The following is a 25,414-nucleotide window of genomic DNA, read 5'->3' as shown; positions in this document are numbered from 1 at the left end:
TTTGTATTGCTGCATACGGATCCTCATGATCTATAAAACTGTCACACTATGTAACCTGGCGTGTTCAAAATGCCTTCCGACGTTTCCAGCCAGAAGAAACATTATTTTTTCTAAGTTCACGTGGACGTGGAGTTGTTTATAATAGAAGTGTGGGTCTGGGGATAAGAACCCCGGATAGAGCGGGGTGCAGGGGGACAAGTACCCTCTTGCATGATTATGGTGGCTGAAAGAAAACATCGTGATGCCCACCAACCAAGCCAGTCACGCCCACTAACCTGGAATGAGCCTGTACATTCTAGGCTCACAGTAGATGATAGCGTGTACGGGCGCCTTCAGTTACACTGCTTTCACTGCCCACCGGCCGTCCTGGCGCCTGTGATTGGTTATAGTCAGCTGACAGGGTGGAGGCGTGTCTGACTGCAACCAATTACAGGTGCTGGTGGGCTGGGAAATCGGTGCATATCCATGAGCAGTAATTAGCGGCCCAGGAAGTGAATGCGAGACCTGGGAACAGCGTACAGTCTGCTCATGCCACATCTCCTCTGCAGGAGAGGACACAAAAGTGTATTAAAGGGAACCTGTCAGGTGTAATATGCACCTATAACCATGAGCAGTTCTGGGTGTATATTGCTAATCCCTGCCTAACCGTCCCTGTATCTGGTAGCATAGATCAAGAGATCTTTAGAAAAAGTATTTCTAAAGATTTTTTACTGTGTGCTAATGAGCGAGGGCACTAGTCCCCTGGGCGTGCTTTCCCCTGGCCAATTGGCTCCATTAGCATGTTAGTACACCCCTGTGGGTGTGATAACATGCTAATGAATGCGCAGCGTCGGAGGATGATCTCACTCACCTCTCCGCCGCCATCGCGTCAAACAGGGGATTTCTGCTCAGTACGCATGACGCCGGAGTTTCGGTCATGCACACTATGAAGCCAGGTGTACACATCCTGGCTTCAAACTGAAGTAGTGCACATGGCCCAAACTCCGGGTTCAAGCGCACTGAGCCGAAATCCAGCATCGGACGCGATGGCGGTGGAGAGGTGAGTGAGATCATCCTGTGACACTGCATATTCATTAGTATGTTAGTATGCCCACAGGGGCGTACTAACATACTAATGGGGGTGACTTGCAAGAGGAACTAACGTCCAGGGGACTAGTCCCCCGCTCATTAGCATACGATAAAAGATGTTTAGAAATACTTTTTCTAAAGATCCCTTTTATTTATGCTAGTGTATACAGGGAAAGTTAGGCAGGTATTAGCAATATGCACCCAGAACTGCTCGTGGCTCTGGCTGCATATTGCTCCTGACAGGTTCCCTTTAAGACATTACAGCATGGGATCGCAATTAATTATTTTTGTCAATTAAAACCTGTTTTAAAAACAGGCAGGAAAATGTTTTACGTCATAAAAAGGATCCTTTTTAATCCCATGTTTTGTCTTTATACTCTTCTGCTTCATTCCCTGCCCAGGAGATGTGGTATGATCAGACCATGTCCCTGTATGGTCAGACACGGCCATTGCACAGTACATAGCAGGGACACATGTCAGATTATCTCAGCACAGGATTATTTTTTTTAAACACATCCAATTGTGGAAATTATTATTATTCCAAGATCTATTGATTCAAATTAACTTAAACTTTGCTCATTGGAAAACCCCTTTGAGTGTTAGATCTAAAGCTGTGAATGTAGGCTACTGAAGAGTTATATGATCCTGCTCGGCATTGCAGTATCCCACAACCTGGAAGTTCTGACCTGATATTTTTTTTCTATTAAGTCAGCACTGTTAGGGACGTTTTTTTTCTTTATCGTTCCTATGGGAGACCCAGACATTGGGTGTATAGCTTCTGCCTCCGGAGGACACACAAAGTACTACACTCAAAAGTGTAGCTCCTCCCTCTGAGCTTATACACCCCCTGGAGAACCAGATCTAGTAGCCAGTTTATCGCTTTGTGTTCAGGAGGCATACATCCACACATGCATTCTCATCTGATTTTTCATTTTTGGAAAGAATTTGAAGAAAAGCGGGTCCAAGCCTGGACCCCCGGCATGTCCCTTCTCACCCCACTGTGTCGGCGGTGCTGTTAAGGTTGATTCCAAGGCTGGAGCCTTACATGCCGTGCTCCTTCACCATCCCTCTGGGCTCTGGCTTGAAGTGGGAGCCAGCACGGTTCTCCATGCTTGGCAGGAGACCGGTCTCCATCCGCAGCCCTTCAGGATCCTGCTGGACCGGAGCACTCGCCCCCAGGGACTTGGAACCCTGCGTCTCAGCAAGCTAAGTACCTGAGACGTTTATATATGGGGGTCCCTTGTACTTTATTGTTGTGGGAGAGTGTGCTGAGTGTTTTTTTGTGACATTTCCGGCGGGTTCTCTGGCTGTCGCCTGAGAACCGCGCCGATGGTGCCTGCGCGCCGGCCGCACCGCTCAAATTTAGGCCCCGGCTTCGCCGGAGGCCTACTTTCGGTTTCACTGCCCTCGCATGTCATTCATGCAGAGGGACAGTGCGGCTCCGCCCAGCGGCCGTTCTACACAGGGGAGAGACACTCCTCACTGAGTTCATGTCTCCTCCCCTGTAGGTCTCTATGGCCCTCCAGATCCCGCTCTCAGAGTGAGTCCCGCCCCCTCTCTTCACTCCGGCGCCATTTTCTCAGCGTTCTTCCCTGCGATCAGCGCTGGCTGCAGCATCCCTGCTGAGGTCCTTGGGGGTCCGGGCTTTGGGATCTGGAGGGCACACAAACCGCTACAGCGGTCTGGTAAGCCACAACCTCCGGTTGTGGACCTTCTGTATATACTCTCTGGGGGTCATTCTGGCAGAGCCCCCACTTCAGCAGCATGTCTCACACGAGGAGCAAGGCTCCAAAGCTGTATTCAGTATGCACTGCATGTAAGCTCCTACTGCCCGAACCGAGCACCTATCCACATTGTGATGCCTGCTCTAACCTGACGATGCCTCAGCCTGGAATCGCCCCCCCAGTGGTCTCTCAGGCTGCTCCGGTCCCTGTGGCTGAACCCCCAGCTTGGGTTGAATCCTTTTCTAGGTCTATCTCCCAGTCTTTTGCCGACTCCATGGGACAGCTGTCCAGGACTTTGCTGAACATGCATCAGCCCCCTTCACAGGGTGCCTCTGCTGCTAGGGCTCTCTCAGCGGAGCTCACAGAGGATTCATCATCTGGTCCCAGACCCCGTCCTCCTAAAAGGAGACGCAGGGCTCCCTCTCCTTCCTCGTCCCGCGGCTCTGATTTAGGAGCTGACTCGCAGGACGAGGAGGATGCCTTTACAGGGGGCTCGGAGGCTAACTCCATGTGCCCCATTGATCTGTCCGAAAGTGACTCAGATGTTAGTGATTTGATTGCGTCCATTAATTCTGTACTGGATCTCAATCCGCCAGTATCAGAGGAGCAACCCTTTCTGGCAGAAAAGCACCAGTTTACCTCGCCTAAGAGGACAAAGAGTGAGTTTTCAGGCCGCTGTGTCCAAGCCTAGGGCCTGTCCTGACAAACGCTTCCCAAAGCGTGGTTCTGATGACCGGTTTCCATTTCCACCTGAGGTGGTCAAGGAGTGGGCTCATTCACCAAAGGTAGACCCTCCGGTGTCTAGGCTATCAGCCCGGACCGTTGTATCAGTGGCTGATGGCACCTCTCTTAAGGATTCCACTGACCGCCAGGTCGACCTTCTGGCCAAATCTGTATATGAGGCGGCAGGGGCCTCGTTCTCCCCAACTTTTGCAGCAGTGTGGGCTCTCAAAGCCATCTCTGCTTCTCTAGAGGAGATGCATTCCCTCGCCAGGGAATCTATGCCCGAAATGGTTGCTTTAACTTCCCAAGCTTCAGCTTTTTCATCCTATGCCAGTGATGGCTAACCTGTGGCACGCCAGCTGTTGCAAAACTACAATTCCCATCATGTCTTCACAGCCAAAGCTTTTGCTTTGAATGGCCAGGCATGATGGGAATTGTAGTTTTGCAACAGCTGGAGTGCCACAGGTTTGCCATCACTGTCCTATGCCATGTTTGCCATGCTGGAGGCTTCTCACCGCACTGCGGTGGCTTCGGCTATTTCCCTCGCTATCCGCAGGATCCTGTGGCTTCGAGAGTGGAAGGCAGATGCTTCCTCGAAGAAGTTCCTTGCTGGACTCCCTTTTGCTGGGTCCAGGCTGTTCGGTGAACAGCTGGATGAAATTATTAAGGAGGCTACTGGCGGGAAGAGTACTTCCATGCCACAAACCAAAACCAGGAAACCTGTCCAGGGTAGGAATCAGTCGAGGTTTCGTTCCTTTCGTTCCTCCAACTGGTCGTCCTCTAAGCCCTCGGCCTCGTCCACTAACTCAGCCAAGGACCAAAAATCCAGCTGGCGCACAAAAGCGCGTCCACAGAAGACCGCAGGAGCTGCTGCCACTAAGGCAGCCTCCTCTTGACTATCTGGCTGTGCCAGCAACGTCCTTGGTCGGTGGCAGGCTCTCCCACTTTGGCGACGTGTGGTTTCAGCACGTCTCCGATCAGTGGGTGCGGGATATCATCTCCCACGGCTACAGGATAGAATTTTCTTCCAGCCCGCCAAACAGATTTTTTCTGTCCATTCCCCCCTGCTCCAAAGCTGCCGCCTTCTCACAGGCCGTGGCATCCTTGCAGGCCAACGGTGTAATTGTTCCGGTTCCCGCCCGGGAACGGTTCAGAGATTTTTACTCAAACCTCTTCCTAGTCCCCAAGAAGGACGGTTCCTTCCGGCCCATCCTGGATCTCAAGCTTCTCAACAAGCATGTTCAGGTGCGGCGCTTTCGCATGGAATCTCTGAGATCGGTCATTGCCTCAATGACCCAAGGAGATTTCCTGGCATCCATCGACATCAGAGATGCCTATCTGCATGTGCCTATTGCGGTTTCCCACCAACGTTGGCTACGCTTTGCAGTCGGAGAGGAACATTTCCAATTCGTGGCTCTCCCCTTCGGGTTAGCCACGGCCCCTCGTGTTTTCACCAAGGTCATGGCAGCAGTGGTTGCGGTCCTGCATCTCCAGGGGTTGGCAGTAATCCCTTACCTGGACGACCTTCTAGTCAAGGCCTCATCCAGTGCAGACTGCCAGCGGAGCGTCTCGCTCACTCTCGCCACGCTTGTCCAATTCGGGTGGCTTGTCAATCTGCCCAAGTCCACTTTGTCCCCGACCCAGGAACTTACGTACCTAGGGATGCAATTCGAGACCCTGCCGGCACTTGTGAAGCTGCCCTTAGTCAAACAGCAGTCTCTTCATCTGGCGGTGCGCTCTCTGTTGAAGCCCCGCCGTCATTCCATCAGGCACCTCATGCAGGTGCTGGGTCAGATGGTGGCGTCAATGGAAGCGGTTCCCTTTGCCCAGTTCCATCTGCGTCCCCTGCAGCTGGACATTCTCCGCTGTTGGGACAAGCGGACCTCTTCCTTGCACAAGCTAGTGGCTCTGTCGCCGCAGACCAGGAGCTCTCTTCAGTGGTGGCTTCAGCCCCTCTCTCTGTCACAGGGACGCTCCTTCCTGACTCCGTCCTGGGTGATCCTCACCACGGATGCCAGCCTCTCCGGCTGGGGAGCAGTATTTCTCCACCACCGAGCACAGGGCACTTGGACTCCGTCCGAATCAGCCCTCTCGATCAATGTGCTGGAAATCAGGGCTGTTCTTCTAGCTCTAGTAGCTTTTCACCACCTGTTGGCTGGCAAGCACATTCGAGTCCAGTCGGACAACGCGACTGCGGTTGCCTACATCAATCACCAGGGCGGAACTCGCAGCCGCCTGGCGATGCTGGAGGTTCAACGAATCCTTCAGTGGACGGAGGACTCCAAGTCCACCATATCCGCAGTCCACATCCCAGGCGTAGAAAACTGGGAGGCCGATTATCTCAGCCGTCAAACCGTGGACAGCGGCGAGTGGGCCCTGCATCCGGCAGTGTTCAGGTCAATCTGCCGCAAGTGGGGCACTCCGGAAGTGGATCTGATGGCATCCCGGCACAACAACAAAGTTCCGGTTTACGTGGCTCGCTCCCACGATTCTCAGGCCTTTGCAGCGGACGCTCTGGTTCAAGACTGGTCCCAGTTTCGTCTGTCCTACGTGTTTCCCCCTCTAGCTCTCTTGCCCAGAGTTCTGCGCAAGATCAGAATGGAGGGCCGTCGAGTCATCCTTATTGCTCCGGACTGGCCCAGGCGAGCTTGGTACCCAGACCTGCTCCATCTGTCCGTAGAGGTGCCGTGGCATCTTCCGGACCGTCCAGACCTTCTCTCACAAGGTCCGTTTTTCCGCCAGAATTCTGCGGCTCTCAGATTGACGGCGTGGCTCTTGAGTCCTGGATCCTGACGGCTTCTGGTATCCCCCCTGAAGTCATCTCCACTATGACTCGGGCCCGTAAGTCTTCCTCTGCGAAGATCTATCACAGGACTTGGAAGACTTTCCTGTCCTGGTGTCGCTCTTCCGGCCATTCTCCTTGGCCTTTTTCCTTGCCGACCCTTTTGTCTTTTCTACAGTCCGGTCTGCAGCTAGGACTGTCCCTCAACTCTCTCAAGGGACAAGTCTCAGCTTTGTCAGTTCTGTTCCAGCGGCGTATCGCCCGGCTGGCTTCATGCAAGGTGCGTCTCACATCATCCCGCCTTACCGGTGGCCCTTGGATCCCTGGGACCTCAATTTGGTTCTCACGGTTTTGCAGAAACCCCCCTTTGAGCCTCTTAGGGAGGTTTCTTTGTTTCGTCTTTCACAGAAAGTGGTCTTTCTAGTGGCCATAACTTCCCTCAGGAGAGTCTCTGATTTAGCTGCGCTCTCTTCGGAGTCACCTTTTTTGGTTTTTCATCAAGACAAGGTGGTTCTCCGTCCGACTCCGGACTTTCTCCCTAAGGTGGTTTCTCCTTTCCACCTTAACCAGGACATTACCCTACCTTCCTTTTGTCCGGCTCCTGTTCATCGCTTTGAAAAAGCGTTGCATACTCTGGATCTGGTGCGGGCACTCCGGATCTATGTGTCTCGCACCGCTGATCTTAGGCATCCCGTTGGATTAGGTCAACCATTTCGGATGCCTACCAGTGTTCTCAGGTGCCTCTCCCGCTGGGGATCAAGGCACACTCGACCAGAGCTGTCGGTGCCTCTTGGGCTTTCAGGCACCAGGCTACGGCTCAGCAAGTCTGTCAGGCTGCCACTTGGACTAGCCTGCATACCTTTTGAAAGCACTACCAAGTGCATGCTCATGCTTCGGCAGATGCGAGCTTGGGCAGATGCATCCTTCAGGCGGCTGTCGCCCACTTGAAGTTAGGCTCCGCCTACTTCTAAGTTTTTCTGTTTATTCCCACCCATGGACTGCTTTGAGATGTCCCAATGTCTGGGTCTCCCATAGGAACGATAAAGAAAAAGAGAATTTTGTTTACTTACCGTAAATTCTTTTTCTTATAGTTCCGTATTGGGAGACCCAGCACCCTCCCTGTTGCCTGTTGGCAGTTTCTTGTTCCGCGTGTTATCACCGGCTGTTGTCGTAGACGGAGGCTCCGGTTGTTCCGGTTCTTGCTCTGTTTTTACTTGTGGGTGGCTATTCTCCTTCAGCTTTTGCAAACTGGCCTAAACTGGCTAGATCTGGTTCTCCAGGGGGTGTATAAGCTCAGAGGGAGGAGCTACACTTTTAAGTGTAGTACTTTGTGTGTCCTCCAGAGGCAGAAGCTATACACCCAATGTCTGGGTCTCCCAATACGGAACTATAAGAAAAATAATTTACGGTAAGTAAACAAAATTCTCTTTTTATTAACCAATGTTTACTAAAATCATCTGTGTGCAGCTGACCTTTGTTCTCTTAAAGGAAATTTGCAAACAAGTTTTTTGAAACCTAATCTGAGAGCAACATGATTTAAGGGGTATTCCCATCTCCAAGATCCTATCCCAATATGTAGTAGATGGAATCATAATAATATTAGAAAATATCTCCAATTAGTAATGTACTATAGTTCTTCTAATTAGCTATGTCACTTGCCTCATGTGCATGACATTACAATCGCTTAGGTATCCATGGTTCTCCTGACTAGCTAGTTGGAGGTATTTGCTAATATTATTATTACTCCTACTACATATTGGGATAGGATCTTGGAGATGGGAAAACCCAATTAAAAGAGGTGTCCACTACTAGGACAACTCCTTCTCATTCCCCATGTTTTTCCCCATTAAAATGAAAAAGCTTATACTCCCCTCTTTTGCCAGCGCGGTACCAGCAGTGTCGGCTCTCGCGTTCCCAGAGCTCACATGAGGTTGTGACATATCACGCAAGCCCTGCACCCAATCACTGCCGGCTTCTCTCTCCCTGCCTTCAGACGTATGAGTAGTCAACAGGAAGTGAGCGGCAGTCGTAACTCTCATTTCCTGTTGATTCCTCATACGCCTGTGTGCTGACATTGCTGCTTGGCTCTGGTTGGCATGTAGATTTAGTACAATGTTTGTATTTCCAGACAAACCAAAGCTGCCTGATAACTACACTCAGGACACATGGCTGAAGCTTCACGAAGCCGTAAACGCCATAGAAAGCAGCACGTCTATAAAGTACAACTTGGAGGAACTTTACCAGGTATGACAATTCATTGTTTCAGAAGCTCCTTTTCATGTGGATTGCCAACACAGTAAGGTGTCAGAAACACCTCCTGTTTTACACTGTATAGAGAAGGAACGGGGGAGGAGTGAAGAGCAAAGTGAGAAAACAACAAGAGGGAAATAAGGAGCTTTCTAGCAAGTCTTTTACCTCCGCTTAGAGATTGATTCACATTTACACTACTCAGTACTGTTATTTAAAGTGAACCTGTCACCAGGCTTTCCCATATAAATCATGCCCATCACCACTAAGCCCTTATATACAGCATTCTGGAATCTGTATAGAAGTCCCCAAGCCGATCTGCATAACTTAAGACCTTTTGTTATACTCAAGTATGGGGCAATCGGGTCCAATGGGCGTCACTGGTCTTGATCCAGAGCCTCCTCTCTTTGGCTTTCCAAAATGGTCCCTGACCATCTATTATTCCTGCTAGTGTATTTGGTATCCTATGTATCTCTTCTGCTTGGGCTTCTTTCCCTTTAGGACCCTGAAGAGTTCCTCACAATTTCAGCTATCGATCTAATACCCTTAACAAGTCTTCAGTGGAAGCAATCAGCTTGCACACAGCTGGAAGATCTTTGTGGTTGTTTCAGTTCATCTCCCTGAGTCATCTGGAAATAAGTTATTTATTTTCCCCCTCTTTATCCCTGTGTATTTTTTTTAGAGCTTAGTAGGGTTGACTAAGCACTCATCTCATCTGCTCCCTACTTAGGTTCTGCACCTATGTGTCGAGTTGAATACCTGACCCTGAAGTAGGCCCTATCTAGGGTCGTGAGGGTAGGCTTGGTCAGGGGTCACCATCTTCCCCTTTCCCAGACACAAGGTTTCCCTTCCCTTTTGCCGTTCGCTTGGTAGTTCACCGTACATAGTGTGACACTCTTCTTGTTTCGTGTCAATAGCGCATCCTATGTCATCCAAGGTCAAAGCAAAGTACTGTAATGCGCATGCACAGGGAAAAACCAAAGAGCGCGTGTGCACTACAATACTCCACTCTACCCTGCTGAGTGCAGAACAAAGTGTATGTGCGCACGAGCACAATGGAAGACACTGTATGTATGCTTTGGACACATCATCCACACCAAGCAGTGAGTATAATAAAATACCTTTTTTATGTTATGCAGATCGGCTTTAGGACTATATACTGAATTCTAGAATGCTGATTATAAGGACTTACTGGTGCTGGCCACACTTTATATGGGAAAACCTGGTGACAGGTTCCCGTTAATGTCCTCCATGCGCCTGATGTTGCTTCTTTTTTTGTGCTAATTAAGGAGTGAAGAGTAATCTCTTTTTGTGTGCTTTATATGGGAGACATTATAGCAGCTTTTTCTTGCCACTAGCTAATAGCAAATTAAAAGACAGGGTGCAGTGGAGACAGCTGATGAAAATGCCGGATACAAGCCACTTAACCCCTTAACGACCGCGGGCCGTAAAATTACGTCCTAAATGACATAATCTTACTGCCCGCGGTCCTCCGGCGGCAGCATGCCGCGATCGGCACACATCTCAGCTGATTTTCACAGCTGAGATGTGTGCCTGCTAGGCACGAGCAGAATCGTTATCTGCTCGTGCCGATTAACCCCTTATATGGCGCTGTCAATACATGACAGCGCCATTATAAGCGCGATTGCGGTAAGCATTTACTTACCGCCCGAAACCGGAAGTCACGTGACGCGATCACGTGACTCCCGATAGTTGTCATGGTAGCACAGGGTCATGTGATGACTCCTGTACTACACATGACTTGGTTTCACTTTCGCTGTGCCCGGGGCACAGCAAAAGAGAAAGAGAGCGTATCTGCTGTTTACAGCCTTCCAGCTGTGATCAGCAGATACTGCAGAGCGATCGGAATGCTGATCGCAATAGCCCCCTAGGGGGACTAGTAAAATAAAAAAAAAAAGTTAAAAAATAAGTTTTAAAAAATTAAAAAAAAACCTAAAAGTTCAAATCACCCCCCATTCGCCCCATTGAAAATTAAAGGGTTAAAAAAATAAAAAATATACACACATTTGGTATCGCCGCGTTCAGAAACGCCCGATCTATCAAAATATAAAATCAATTAATCTGATCAGTAAACGGCGTAGCGGCAAAAAAATTCCAAACGCCAAAACGACGTTTTTTTGTCGCCACAACTTTTGCGCAAAATGCAATAAGAGGCGATCAAAACGTAGCATCTGCGCAAAAATGGTACCGTTAAAAACGTCAGCTCGAGACGCAAAAAATAAGCCGTCATTGAGCCTAAGATCCCGAAAAATGAGAACGCTACGGGTCACGGAATATGGCGTAAAACGTGCGCCACTTTTTTCGGACAAACTTCCGATTTTCTTTTAACCCCTTATATAAAAGTAAACCTATACATGTTTGGTGTCTACGAACTCGCACTGACCTGAGGCATCACACCCACACATCAGTTTTACCATATAGTGAACACAGTGAATAAAATATCTCAAAAACCATAGTGCTATCGCACTTTTTTTGCAATTTTTCAGCATTTGGAATTTTTTTGCCATTTTCTAGTACCCAATATGGTAAAACTGATGGTTTCATTTAAAAGTACAGCTCGTTCCGCAAAAAATGAGCCCTCACAAGACCATATTGACTGAAAAATAAAAAAGTTACGTCTCTCAGAAAAAGAATGGCGAAAAAAAAAAACGGAAAGCGAAAAATCGGCCGGTCGTGAAAGGGTTAAGGTCCAGATATTTCTCATGTACACAAAGGACAGCTTATTCTAAAAAGTTACCTAACAATACAGTTACCATTTAACAATAGCATACTATTAGCAGGCTTTTCCTGACAATCAGATTCGCCTTATAATTGGTCTTGGGAGGCAGGACGGTACACTCAGGAAGATAGCTGTCAGATTCAAAAGCCTTGCACTCAAAGTTGTTAGCCCCTTTCTGATATCCAATGTACATGTACGGCGCAAGTCAGAAGTGGGTGTGTGATGCAGGCTCAGGGGCTGAGACCGTCCCATAACTGGTAGAGTAATGGTTGGGACATACAGCCAGGATCTGGCTGTGTCAGACACGGGTAAAGTGCAGCTCTGTCAGCTGCTGTCAGTCTGTTTGCAGTGCGACAGCAGGGGCTTGCGTGGTTCCACACTTCCATCGGCCAAGCGACACTCCGATAAGTTATCACAACCAGGGGTCTGCTAAAGAACCCTCTGCTTGTATCACTGCGCTGTGTTGAGCCCCAGCTAATGGCTGGGCTTCAAAGTAAACCATGGCTTTTACATCAGGATTGCTGTGTATGTAGTATAGGTGATCAGACAATTGCATATCCAGGTCCTGCAAAGGTGACTAATAAATATACCGTATTTTTCGGACCATAAGACGCACTTTTTTACCCCCGAACGTTGGGGGAAAGTTGGGGGTGCGTCTTATGGTCTGACTGTGGCTGCGGGGAATGTGGGTGGTGTGATGGAGCGGGTCATCAGGGGCACGAGCAGGCTGTAGCAGCCTGCCGTGACCACGTGGGCCCGCTCATTTAATATGCATGCCCATCCTCCCGCCCATCTCTCAGCGGTGAAGTCGGCGCTGACAGGTGGGTGGGAGGATGGTCAGGGATAAACAGTCGGCCCTCATGATCACCCCTGGCAACTGCAGCCTGGAGTGATCATGTGCGGCTGTATTCACTGCCCCCCGCGCTTCATCATCAGTGCGGGGGCAGTGAATTAGTACAGATTACTCACCGTTCCCCTACAGCATCGCTCCTCCTCCCATCTGTCCGGTCAGCTGACTTGCGTGACTAGCGGCGCGCACAGCGATGATGTCATCGCTGTGCGCACGTGTCCACACGCAGCCGCCGGCACAGACCACCGGAGGACATCGCGATGCTGCAGGGGGACGGCTGCATTCAGCGGCGCTGCCGCTGACATAGACGGTAAGAGGAGTGGTGCTGCAGGGAGTGAGATGAGGTGAGTATGAACGTTTATTTTTTTTTATGTGCCACAGGATGCGGCCATACACCAGGATGAGAGCATATTGCAGGATAGGGATATATTATGAGCAGCATGGGGAGTTTTTGAGCAGGATGAGGGTATATAGCAGGCTGGGGAGTATACGAGCAGCATGGGTATATGAGCAGGATGAGGGCATATAGCAAGATAGGGGTATATTATGAGCAGCATGGGGAGTATATAGCAGGCTGGGGAGTATATGAGCAGCATGGGGAGTATATGAGGAGGATGAGGGTATATTGCAGGCTGGGGAGTATATGAGCAGGCTGGGGAGTATATGAGCAGGATGGGGAGTATATGAGCAGGCTGGGGAGTATATGAGCAGGCTGGGGAGTATATGAGCAGGCTGGGGAGTATATGAGCAGGCTGGGGAGTATATGAGCAGGCTGGGGAGTATATGAGCAGGCTGGGGACTATATGAGCAGGCTGGGGAGTATATGAGCAGGCTGGGGAGTATATGAGCAGGCTGGGGAGTATATGAGCAGGCTGGGGAGTATATGAGCAGGCTGGGGAGTATATGAGCAGGCTGGGGAGTATATGAGCAGGCTGGGGAGTATATGAGCAGGCTGGGGAGTATATGAGCAGGATGAGGGTATATGAGCAGGATGAGGGTATATAGCAGGATGAGGGTATATAGTAGGCTGGGGAGTATATGAGCAGCATGGGTATATGAGCAGGATGAGGGCATATAGCAGGATAGGGGTATATTATGAGCAGCATGGGGAGTATATAGCAGGCTGGGGAGTATATGAGCAGGATGGGGAGTATATGAGGAGGATGAGGGTATATTGCAGGCTGGGGAGTATATGAGCAGGCTGGGGAGTATATGAGCAGGCTGGGGAGTATATGAGCAGGCTGGGGAGTATATGAGCAGGCTGGAGAGTATATGAGGAGGATGAGGGTATATAGCAGGCTGGGGACTATATGAGCAGGCCTGGGACTATATGAGCAGGCCGGGGACTATATGAGCAGGCTGGGGACTATATGAGCAGGCTGGGGACTATATGAGCAGGCTGGGGACTATATGAGCAGGCTGGGGACTATATGAACAGGCTGGGGACTATATGAGCAGGCTGGGGACTATATGAGCAGGCTGGGGACTATATGAGCAGGCTGGGGACTATATGAGCAGGCTGGGGACTATATGAGCAGGCTGGGGACTATATGAGCAGGCTGGGGAGTATATGAGCAGGCTGGGGAGTATATGAGCAGGCTGGGGAGTATATGAGCAGGCTGGGGAGTATATGAGCAGGCTGGGGAGTATATGAGCAGGCTGGGGAGTATATGAGCAGGATGAGGGTATATGAGCAGGATGAGGGTATATAGCAGGATGAGGGTATATAGTAGGCTGGGGAGTATATGAGCAGCATGGGTATATGAGCAGGATGAGGGCATATAGCAAGATAGGGATATAGTATGAGCAGCATGGGGAGTTTTTGAGCAGGATGAGGGTATATAGCTGGCTGGGGAGTATATGAGCAGCATGGGTATATGAGCAGGATGAGGGCATATAGCAGGATAGGGGTATATTATGAGCAGCATGGGGAGTATATAGCAGGCTGGGGAGTATATGAGCAGGATGGGGAGTATATGAGGAGGATGAGGGTATATGAGCAGGCTGGGGAGTATATGAGCAGGCTGGGGAGTATATGAGCAGGCTGGGGAGTATATGAGCAGGCTGGGGAGTATATGAGCAGGCTGGGGAGTATATGAGCAGGCTGGAGAGTATATGAGGAGGATGAGGGTATATAGCAAGCTGGGGACTATATGAGCAGGCCTGGGACTATATGAGCAGGCCTGGGACTATATGAGCAGGCCGGGGACTATATGAGCAGGCTGGGAACTATATGAGCAGGCTGGGGACTATATGAGCAGGCTGGGGACTATATGAACAGGCTGGGGACTATATGAGCAGGCTGGGGACTATATGAGCAGGCTGGGGACTATATGAGCAGGCTGGGGACTATATGAGCAGGCTGGGGACTATATGAGCAGGCTGGGGACTATATGAGCAGGCTGGGGACTATATGAGCAGGCTGGGGACTATATGAGCAGGCTGGGGACTATATGAGCAGGCTGGGGACTATATGAGCAGGCTGGGGACTATATGAGCAGGCTGGGGACTATATGAGCAGGCTGGGGACTATATGAGCAGGCTGGGGACTATATGAGCAGGCTGGGGACTATATGAGCAGGCTGGGGACTATATGAGCAGGCTGGGGACTATATGAGGAGGATGAGGGTATATAGCAGGCTGGGCACTATATGAGCAGGCTGGGCACTATATGAGCAGGCTGGGCACTATATGAGCAGGCTGGGCACTATATGAGCAGGCTGGGTACTATATGAGCAGGCTGGGGACTATATGAGCAGGCTGGGGACTATATGAGCAGGCTGGGGACTATATGAGGAGGATGAGGGTATATAGCAGGCTGGGGAGTATATGAGCAGGCTGGGGAGTATATGAGCAGGCTGGGGAGTATATGAGCAGGCTGGGGAGTATATGAGCAGGCTGGGGAGTATATGAGCAGGCTGGGGAGTATATGAGCAGGACATTACCCCATAATAGTGTCAGCAGCAGATCCTCGCCCCATAAGTGTGTCATGGCCACATTTTTTGCTTAAAATTTTATTTTCCTATTTTCTTCCTCTAAAACCAGGGTACGTCTTATGTTCAGGTGCGTCTTATAGTCCGAAAAATACGGTAATTAAAAAAAAAAAATTGAAAATTCAAATCACCAACTTTTACACCATTAAAAAAAAAATATTAAATTCAGATATCATTGCGTTTCTAGAAGTCCAATCTATCACAAAATAAAATTAATTAACCCAAGTGGTAAACTAAACACCATAAACAGAAAAATTCATAGCACCAACATTGATTTATGTTGTTGTTTTTTGGTCACCTCTACAAAAAATGGAATAAGCGGTCAAAATGTTGTTTCTGTCATACAATATAAATGCCTGCTCACACTCAAAAAACAAACTCTCACACAGGTCTGTGGAATTGAAGAATGAACATTTTACAGGTCTTGGAAAATGGCAGGACAAACCCAAAAATATTTTTACAATTTTTTTTCACCACCACTGTAGTAATAATAATAATAATAATAATAATTAGTAATAAAAAAAACTGGACAGGTTTCGCATCACTAAAATCTGATTGATTTTAAGAGTCATATTGCCATTTTATTGTTTTTCTGCCTAATACCATTAAAACAAAACACAAGTGTTTTGTCAGAATTGCAGCGTTGTTTGTACATTGTCTGATAAAATGGTTGGTGTCATTCAAAAGTACAACTTGTTCCGCTAAAAACAAGCCCTCGTATATCTATGCGGACAGAGAAGGCTCTTGGAAGAAGGGGAGGAAAAAACAAAACTGCAAAAGTAGAAACTGGCCACTGCAGGAATGTGTTAAACTTCTGGCACTCTAATGCGTATATTGAGATGTAAGGGTCTTATAATGGTTTCAAACTAGATAGCAAGATATCACAATGTGGAAAAAATTCCTTTAACACCTTATTTGACTGATGTACTAAATAGCAACAGGTGTAGATCTTATAATGGTGTCTACATCTTATAATGGTTTGCACATTAAAAAGAGATCTTTAGGAACATATTTTGTCCTCTTTTTTTGTTCTTTTTGGCACTGGAAATCTGGCTGTGGTACTTAAACATATATCCCAGGCTATAATAGTGTTTAGTTGTGCAGTTCCTCTCTGTGACATTAATCCTGCCTCTGTTCTCTTTCCTAGGCTGTGGAAAACCTGTGCTCTTATAAAGTGTCACATACTTTATATAAACAGCTGCGCCAAGTGTGTGAGGAACATATGAAGTCTCAGATCCACCAATTCAGAGAATATCCTTTACTAGTGATGGACAAGTAAAATATATCTTTGTACCGTGTTAGCCAGTAGAGATAAAAAAATTGTTTAAAAGAACAGAGAGTCCTCAGTGGTTGATACCTTTTAATGGCTAACTGAAAAGATGGTAATAATTGCAAGCTTGCAATTATTACCATCTTTTCAGTTAGCCATTAAAAGGTATCAACCACTGAGGACTCTCTGTTCTTTTAAACAATTTTTTTAGTGATGGACAGACATGGACTGCAAAAGTTTCAAAAGTATCCAGGTGCCGGTTACGGGCCTGGAGTTGTCAGGAAAATCCAGCTAATGACTGGGGTTCGGCAACTCGAGAAATAAATAAAAAACTAATGAAAAAATAAAGCAAGCACGCTTTACTTACCGAGTCTCCAGTGCGGCTGTAACTTCTTCCGGGTCACTCACTCTTTTTCTGGGGCTGCTTATTAGCCTCATATTCAATGCTTCCCCACCCACCAGCAGTCCTCTTGTCTGTGAATAGTTGCAGTCAGACGTGCCCCCAGCCTGTGTGACAGCGTCTGACTACAATTAATCAGAAACCCTGTCTGCGTGTCCTTATCGTAGTATAAAAATAAATGAAAAAATTGTCATAGGGGCCCCCTGTATTATGATACCCAGCATACGGATACAGGCTGCAGTTACCAGCTGTGCGCTTATCTTGGCTGTGTATTAAAATAACAGGAACCGCATGTGACTTTTTTTAAAAGTTATTTAAATAATTGAAATAAACGGTGTACGATTTTCCCCCCACCCACCACCCAATTTTCTTACAAGCTATGATAAAGCCCCACAGCTGGGGGCTGGTATTTTCAGGCTGCGGAGACCCACACCTATTGGGCCCACCAGCCTAAAATAGCAGACTGCAGCTACCCAGGATTGTCACATCCATTAGATGAGTTAATCCCAGAACTTTACCTGCTCTTCCCAATTGCCCTGGTGCAGTGGCAGTCAATGTAATAAGTGTTTAATAACAGCCCACAGCTTCCATTAAGCCCTAGATTAGTAATGGGAGGTGCCTATGAGACCCTCCCATTACTATTCTGTAAGTGAAAAGAAATAAACACAAACACCCAAAAAATACTTTTTTAAATAAAATACAAAAAACCCTCTTTCTCAAATTTATTAACCCCCAAAACATGCAGGTCCGACGTAATCCACACAAGGTCCCACAACGTTTCCAGCTCCGCTACATCTGAAGTGACGGGGCAGCTATAGAACATGACCACCCACTGTGAGCTTCAGGCAGAGAATGAGCTGCACGATGAGCGATAACATCACTCAGGTTATTTGCGGTAACAGCTGGGGTTTCCCACGGTCCTCCACCTGTGATCGCAAGTAACTTGACCTCAGTAAAGTCAGTGACCTCACCTTAAGTGATGTCACTGAGTTCATAGACCTGCAACCCCTAACCGAAAACCGCAGGTTATTTTGCCCAGAGATGCAGATTTGGTGATGAAATTTCAACAGCATATTCCTGCACCTCCTGACAATAAAAGCATAACTACCACATGCGGTATGATGTGGTAGAGATGCGATTTTTTTTTTTTTTTTTTTTTTTTTTTTTTTTTTTTTTCCAGGAGGTGTAGATTGGGTGCAGGAATATGGTGTAAAAATGTGATCACCAAATTTGAATCTCTTGGCCCAAAAATGCAAAAAAAAAACAAAACGGTCTTCACGTCGTTTTGGTGCAGTTTTCTGCCAGAAGGTGCATATTTGGTGGTGAAATCTGGTGCAGACATTTCAGCAACAAATTTGCACCTCCTGGCAGAAAACTGCACTGAAATGGCATCAAAACCGTTTTTCTTTGTCGCTCCATTGGGAGACCCAGACAATTGGGGTGTATAGCTTCTGCCTCCGGAGGCCACACAAAGTATTACACTTTAAAAAGTGTAACCCCTCCCCTCTGCCTATACACCCTCCCGTGCATCACGGGCTCCTCAGTTTTTATGCTTTGTGTTGAAGGAGGCACACATTCACGCAAGCTCCACATTTTAGTCAGCAGCAGCTGCTGATTGTATCGGATGGAAGAAAAGAGGGCCCCTAACAGGGCCCCCGGCATGCTCCCTTCTCACCCCACTAAGTTGGCGGTGCTGTTAAGGTTGAGGTACCCATTGCGGGTACAAAGGCTGGAGCCACATGCCGTTTTCCTTCCCCATCCCTTAGAGGCTCTGGGAGAAGTGGGATCCTAACCGGTCATCCAGGCACTGGGACCGGGCTCCCTCCGCAGCCCCTGTGGGATTCTGACGGACAGGAGACTGAGTATCATCAGGGACAGGCCCTGCATCATAAAGGTACTCTGTGTCCCCTTGGGGACGGTGCATGGAGCACTTGGTCTCAGACGCTGCAGCGGCTGCTGTTATTGTGTGACGACCAGGACGACCGCGCCTGCTTGCCGGCCGCGGTATTAAATTTAGTCCCCGGCTTTTGCGGCCTAGTGCATTAAACTCCCACCCCCGGGCTTGCCAGTCAGGGGTAAGGGCGGGACAGTCGGCCTGACGCCGACTGTGAGGGCTGGAGCATACTTTAGTGTCCTCCTCCCCCTTCACTCATCACTCTGGGGCACCAGATTCCCGCACTTTATTGAACACGCCCACGGCTCCCTCCTCCCCTTAGAACGCCGGCAGCCATGTTTTAAACACATTCTGCCGGTGGAGGACTTCTGGCTGCAGCTCTGGGAGACCCAAGGCAGGGAATCTGGTGGACACACACCGCTCTGGGCGGTCGGTAAGCCACACCGGTCAGACGGTGCTGGTCCCCCTAGGGTGCCGAACTGTATATATATATATATATTATATTTGTATACATTTTCTAGGTTCGGCCGCAGTGTTTAGCCCTTGGCTATATACCCTCAGTGATTACTCTCCTAGGAGAGAACAGCATGTCGGTCACAAGGAGCAAGGGTGCCAAGACACAGGGTTATTTTGCAACCTGTACCTCTTGTGCGGCTATGCTACCTGCAGGTTCCACCTACCCTCACTGTGAGCAATGCTCGGCCCCTGTTGCCCTCGCTCAGCCGGAGCCTCGGGCACTGGTGGGACCCTCGGCTCAGGCAGAACCGCCGGCTCCCCCTGTCCAGGCGGCAGGGACAGAGTTTGCAGTTTTAGCTGAGAAACTCTCTGAGTCACTTTCACAATCCATAGCTCAGTCTATGGACAAATGGTCTGCTAAGATACTAGAAGCCTTGCAGTCCAGACCGGCCCTTACACAGGCCCCAGGCACTGCGGGGTCATCGCCCCCAGGCCCCTCTCGGTCTGCGCCGCAGCATGCTCCTGGGGTGGCCCCTAGGTATCACGTGGAGGACTCCGGCACGGACCGCAGTCCCAGACCGGCAAAGCGGGCTCGCTGGGAATCTTCCCCGACTTCATCACGCTGTTCGGGGTCTCACCTTGAGGACTCTCTGGAGGATGAGGCAGAGGTCGCAGCCCAGGGCTCTGACCCTGACGTTGCTCTCAATCTTGATACACCTGAAGGGGATGCCATAGTAAATGACCTTATAGCGTCAATCAACCAGGTGCTAGATCTATCTCCCCCGCCTCTACCTGTGGAGGAGTCGGCTTCACAGCAGGAGAAACACCAGTTTAGGTTTCCCAAACGTACACGGAGTGCATTTTTCGATCACTCTAACTTCAGAGATGCTGTCCAGAAGCACAGAGCCTTTCCGGACAAGCGCTTTACTAAGCGGCTTATTGACACACGTTACCCCTTCCCCTCTGACGTAGTCAAGGGTTTGGCTCAATGTCCCAAAGTGGATCCTCCAGTCTCTAGACTGGCGGCTAGATCTGTAGTAGCAGTGGCTGATGCTTCATCGCTCAAGGATGCCACTGACAGGCAGATAGAGCTCCTAATGAAATCCATCTTTGAAGCCACAGGCGCGTCTTTTGCCCCGGCCTTTGCAGCAGTGTGGGCACTCCAAGCTATCTCAGCTTGTCTGTCTGAGATTAATGCGGTCACACGTACCTCTGCTCCGCAAGTAGCGTCTTTGACTTCTCAGGCGTCGGCTTTTTCGTCCTACGCCATGAACGCCGTCCTGGACTCTGCTAGCCGTACAGCGGTAGCATCCGCCAATTCGGTGGCAGTCCGCAGGGCCATGTGGCTACGCGAATGGAAGGCAGACTCTGCTTCCAAAAAGTTCTTGACCGGTTTGCCTTTTTCTGGCGACCGATTGTTTGGCGAGCAATTGCATGAAATTATTAAGCAATCTAAGGGAAAGGACTCGTCCTTACCCCAATCCAAGCCAAAAATACCTCAGCAACGGAAAATTCAGGCGAGGTTTCGGTCCTTTCGGCCCTCAGCCAGATCCCAATCATCCTCGTCCATCAGGCCACAGAAGAGCCAGAGGAACTCTTCTGCATGGCGGTCTAAGTCACGTCCTCCAAAGACCGCCGGAGGCACCGTCTCCAAGACGGCCTCCTCATGACTTTCGGCCTCCACAAACCGCATCCTCGGTCGGTGGCAGGCTCTCCCGCTTTGGCGACGCCTGGTGGCCACATGTCCAAGACCGATGGGTGAGAGACATTCTGTCTCACGGTTACAGGATAGAGTTCTGCTCTCGTCCTCCGACTCGTTTCTTCAGAACATCTCCGCCCCCCGAGCGAGCCGAGGCACTTGCTCAGGCGGTGGACACTCTGAAGACAGAAGGAGTTGTGATCCCCGTTCCCCTTCAGGAACGTGGTCGCGGTTTTTACTCCAACCTGTTCGTGGTGCCAAAAAAGGACGGATCATTCCGTCCCGTTTTGGACCTCAAATTACTCAACAGACATGTGAGAACCAGACGGTTTCGCATGGAATCCCTCCGCTCTGTCATCGCTTCGATGTCACAAGGAGACTTCCTAGCATCAATCGACATCAGAGATGCTTATCTCCATGTGCCGATCGCACCAGAGCATCAACGCTTCCTGCGGTTCGCCATCGGGGACGAACACCTTCAGTTTGTGGCACTGCCTTTCGGCCTGGCGACAGCCCCACGGGTCTTCACCAAGGTCATGGCATCCGTTGTGGCGGTCCTACACTCTCAGGGCCACTCGGTGATCCCTTACTTAGACGATCTCCTAGTCAAGGCACCCTCCCGGGTGGCATGTCAACACAGCCTGACCGTCGCTCTGGAGACTCTCCAGAGGTTCGGGTGGATCATCAATTTCCCAAAGTCCAAATTGACACCGACCCAATCACTGACTTACCTCGGGATGGAGTTTCATACTCTCTCAGCGATAGTCAAGCTACCGCTGGACAAACAGCGTTCGCTGCAGACAGGGGTGCACTCTCTTCTTCGGGGCCAGTCACACCCCTTGAGGCGCCTCATGCACTTCCTGGGGAAGATGGTGGCAGCAATGGAGGCAGTCCCCTTTGCGCAGTTTCATCTGCGCCCACTCCAATGGGACATTCTCCGCAAATGGGACAGGAGGTCGACGTCCCTAGACAGGAACGTCTCTCTTTCCCTGGCAGCCAAAACCTCTCTTCAGTGGTGGCTTCTCCCCACTTCTCTGTCGCAGGGAAAATCCTTCCTGCCCCCATCCTGGGCTGTGGTCACGACGGACGCGAGTCTGTCAGGGTGGGGAGCGGTCTTTCTCCACCACAGGGCTCAGGGAACCTGGACTCCGACAGAGTCCTCCCTTCAGATCAATGTTCTGGAGATAAGGGCAGTGTATCTAGCCCTAAAGGCGTTCCATCGGTGGCTGGAGGGCAGGCAGATCCGCATACAGTCGGACAACGCCACGGCGGTCGCGTACATCAACCATCAGGGCGGCACGCGCAGCCGTCAAGCCTTCCAGGAAGTTCGGCGGATTCTCCTGTGGGCGGAGGCCACAGCCTCCACCATCTCCGCAGTTCACATCCCGGGCGTAGAAAACTGGGAAGCAGACTTTCTCAGTCGCCAGGGCATGGACGCGGGGGAATGGTCTCTTCACCCGGACGTGTTTCGAGAGATTTGTCGCCGCTGGGGAACGCCGGACGTCGATCTCATGGCGTCACGGCACAACAACAAAGTCCCGGCATTCATGGCACGGTCTCAAGATCACAGAGCTCTGGCGGCGGACGCATTAGTTCAGGATTGGTCGCAGTTTCGACTTCCCTATGTGTTTCCTCCTCTGGCGATGCTGCCCAGAGTGTTACGCAAGATCAGGTCAGACTGCCGCCGCGCCATCCTCGTCGCTCCAGACTGGCCGAGGAGGTCGTGGTATCCGGATCTGTGGCACCTCACGGTAGGTCAACCGTGGGCACTCCCAGACCGTCCAGACTTGCTGTCTCAAGGGCCATTTTTCCATCTGAATTCTGTGGCCCTCAACCTGACTGTGTGGCCATTGAGTCCTGGCTCCTAGCGTCCTCAGGGTTATCTCAAGATGTCGTTGCCACTATGAGACAGGCCAGGAAACCAACGTCCGCCAAGATCTATCACAGGGCTTGGAGGATCTTCTTATCCTGGTGCTCTGACAAGGGTTTTACTCCCTGGCCCTTTGCCTTACCCACTTTTCTTTCCTTCCTTCAATCCGGAATGGACAAGGGTTTGTCTCTCGGCTCTCTCAAGGGACAAGTCTCGGCGCTTTCCGTGTTTTTTCAAAAGCGTCTAGCCAGGCTTCCGCAGGTCCGCACGTTCCTGCAGGGAGTTTGCCACATAGTCCCACCTTACAAGCGGCCGCTGGAACCCTGGGATCTTAACAGGGTGCTAAGGGCTCTTCAGAAACCACCTTTCGAGCCGCTACGGGATATCTCTTTATCACGTCTTTCGCAGAAGGTGGCTTTTCTAGTGGCAGTTACATCGCTCCGTAGAGTGTCGGAACTAGCAGCATTGTCATGCAAAGCCCCCTTCCTGGTTTTTCACCAGGATAAGGTGGTTCTGCGTCCGGTCCCGGAATTTCTCCCCAAGGTGGTATCCCCTTTTCATCTCAATCAGGATATCTCCTTACCTTCTTTTTGTCCTCATCCAGTTCACCAATGTGAAAAGGAGTTGCATTTGTTAGATCTAGTGAGAGCACTCCGGCTCTACATTTCTCGCACGGCGCCCCTGCGCCGTTCTGATGCGCTCTTTGTCCTTGTCGCTGGCCAGCGTAAGGGGTCGCAGGCTTCCAAGTCAACCTTGGCTCGGTGGATCAAGGAACCGATTCTTGAAGCCTACCGTTCTTCTGGGCTTCCGATTCCTGCAGGGCTGAAAGCCCATTCTACCAGAGCCGTGGGTGCATCCTGGGCATTGCGGCACCAGGCTACGGCTCAGCAGATGTGTCAGGCGGCTACCTGGTCGAGTCTGCACACTTTCACGAAACACTATCAGGTGCATACCTATGCTTCGGCAGACGCCAGCCTAGGTAGGCGAGTCCTTCAGGCGGCGGTGGCCCACCTGTAAGAGGGAGCCGTTGTCGGCTCTTTTTATTGGGGTATTCTTTTACCCACCCAGGGACTGCTTTTGGACGTCCCAATTGTCTGGGTCTCCCAATGGAGCGACAAAGAAGGGAATTTTGTTTACTTACCGTAAATTCCTTTTCTTCTAGCTCCTATTGGGAGACCCAGCACCCGCCCCTGTTCCCTTCGGGCTGTTGTTCTTTGTGTACACATGTTGTTCATGTTGAATTGTTCTTTTGGTTCATGGTTTCAGTTCTCCGAACATCCTTCGGATTGAATTTACCTTAGACCAATTTATAAGTTTCCTCCTTCCTGCTTTTGCACCAAAACTGAGGAGCCCGTGATGCACGGGAGGGTGTATAGGCAGAGGGGAGGGGTTACACTTTTTAAAGTGTAATCCTTTGTGTGGCCTCCGGAGGCAGAAGCTATACACCCCAATTGTCTGGGTCTCCCAATAGGAGCTAGAAGAAAAGGAATTTACGGTAAGTAAACAAAATTCCCTTCTTTGGGTTTTTTTTGTATGTTTGGTCCAAGTGATGCAAATTTGGTGATGAATTTTTTACACCATAGTCATGCACCCAATCTACACCTCCTGGCAAAATAAAACACATCAAAACCGCATGCGGCATGATGCAGCAGTGATGCGATTTTTACATTTTGCCAGGTGTAAAAATTTCAGCACCAAATCTGCATCTCTTGGCAAAAAAAACAGCGTTTTTCTGTCAGGATATACAGGTGAGGTCACCTGAGGTCAGGTTAACTGTGATCACAGGTGAAGGACCATAGGAAACTCCAGCTGTGGTGGCAAATAACCTGAGTGACGTCTGCTCATCGTTGGGGCTCAGTCTCTGCCTGAAGCTCACAGCGAGCTGTCATTGTTCTGCGGCCAAGTGCTGTGCCTTTCAGATATAGCAGGGTGGAATTGTCGTGAGACCTCATGTGGATTACGTTGGACCTCGGTGCTTTTGAGGTTAATAAATTGGTGAAAAGGGTGTTTTTTGGTATTTTATTTCAAATTGTTTTTTGGTGTTTTTGTTTATTTTCTCTTACGGATTAGTAATTGGAGGGTCTCATAGATGCCATGCATTACTAATCTAGGGTTTAGTGGCAGCTGTGAGTTGCCATTAACCCTTTATTACCCTGATTGTCACTGCACCAGGGCAATTAGGATGAGCTGGGTAAAGTTCTGGGATTGTCGCATCTAATGGGAGCTACAATTATGGGCGGCTGCAAGCTGCTATTTTTAGCCTGGGTGGCCCAATAAGCATGAGTCTCACAGCCTAAGAATACCAGCCCTTGGCTGTCGGGCTTTATCATGGCTGGGTATCAAAATTGGGGGGGTGAGAACCGCACACTGTTTTTTAAAATTATTTATTTTTAAACAATAAAAAGAAAAAAAAAAGCCACATGGTGTTCCTCTTATTTTGATACACAGCCAAGAAAAGCACATGGCTGGTGGCTGCAACTTGTAGCCGTATGCTTTGTTTGTGCTGCGTATCATAATATGGAGGGACGCTACACCAATTTTTTAAATTTATTTTTATACCACAATAGTGATACACATACAGGGTCTGTGATTGGTTGCAGTCACACGCGGTCACACAGGCTGGGGGTGCGTCTGACTGCAACCAATTACAGATGCTAGCACTGTCGGAGGGCGGGGGAAGCAGTGAATATGCATGAAG

The 25,414-nt window shown here is 49.7% G+C and overlaps 1 protein-coding gene across 2 annotated transcripts in view; it reads left to right on the top strand.

The window, feature by feature from the left end:
• CUL4A (cullin 4A) overlaps nt 1-25,414 on the top strand; it is a 156,139-nt gene that overhangs the window by 8,355 nt on the left and 122,370 nt on the right. For both annotated transcript variants that reach the window (XM_075336644.1, XM_075336645.1), the window contains exons 3-4: nt 8,426-8,541; nt 16,275-16,379. In XM_075336644.1, the coding sequence (XP_075192759.1) occupies nt 8,426-8,541; nt 16,275-16,379 (221 nt within the window). The remainder of the gene's footprint in view (nt 1-8,425; nt 8,542-16,274; nt 16,380-25,414) is intronic.

This window comes from Anomaloglossus baeobatrachus, chromosome 2 (genome assembly GCF_048569485.1).
Source record: "Anomaloglossus baeobatrachus isolate aAnoBae1 chromosome 2, aAnoBae1.hap1, whole genome shotgun sequence".
Classification (NCBI taxonomy): Eukaryota; Metazoa; Chordata; class Amphibia; order Anura; family Aromobatidae; genus Anomaloglossus; species Anomaloglossus baeobatrachus.
The sequence above is the reverse complement of the archived record's forward strand: the minus strand, read 5'-3'. Positions and strand labels throughout refer to the sequence as shown.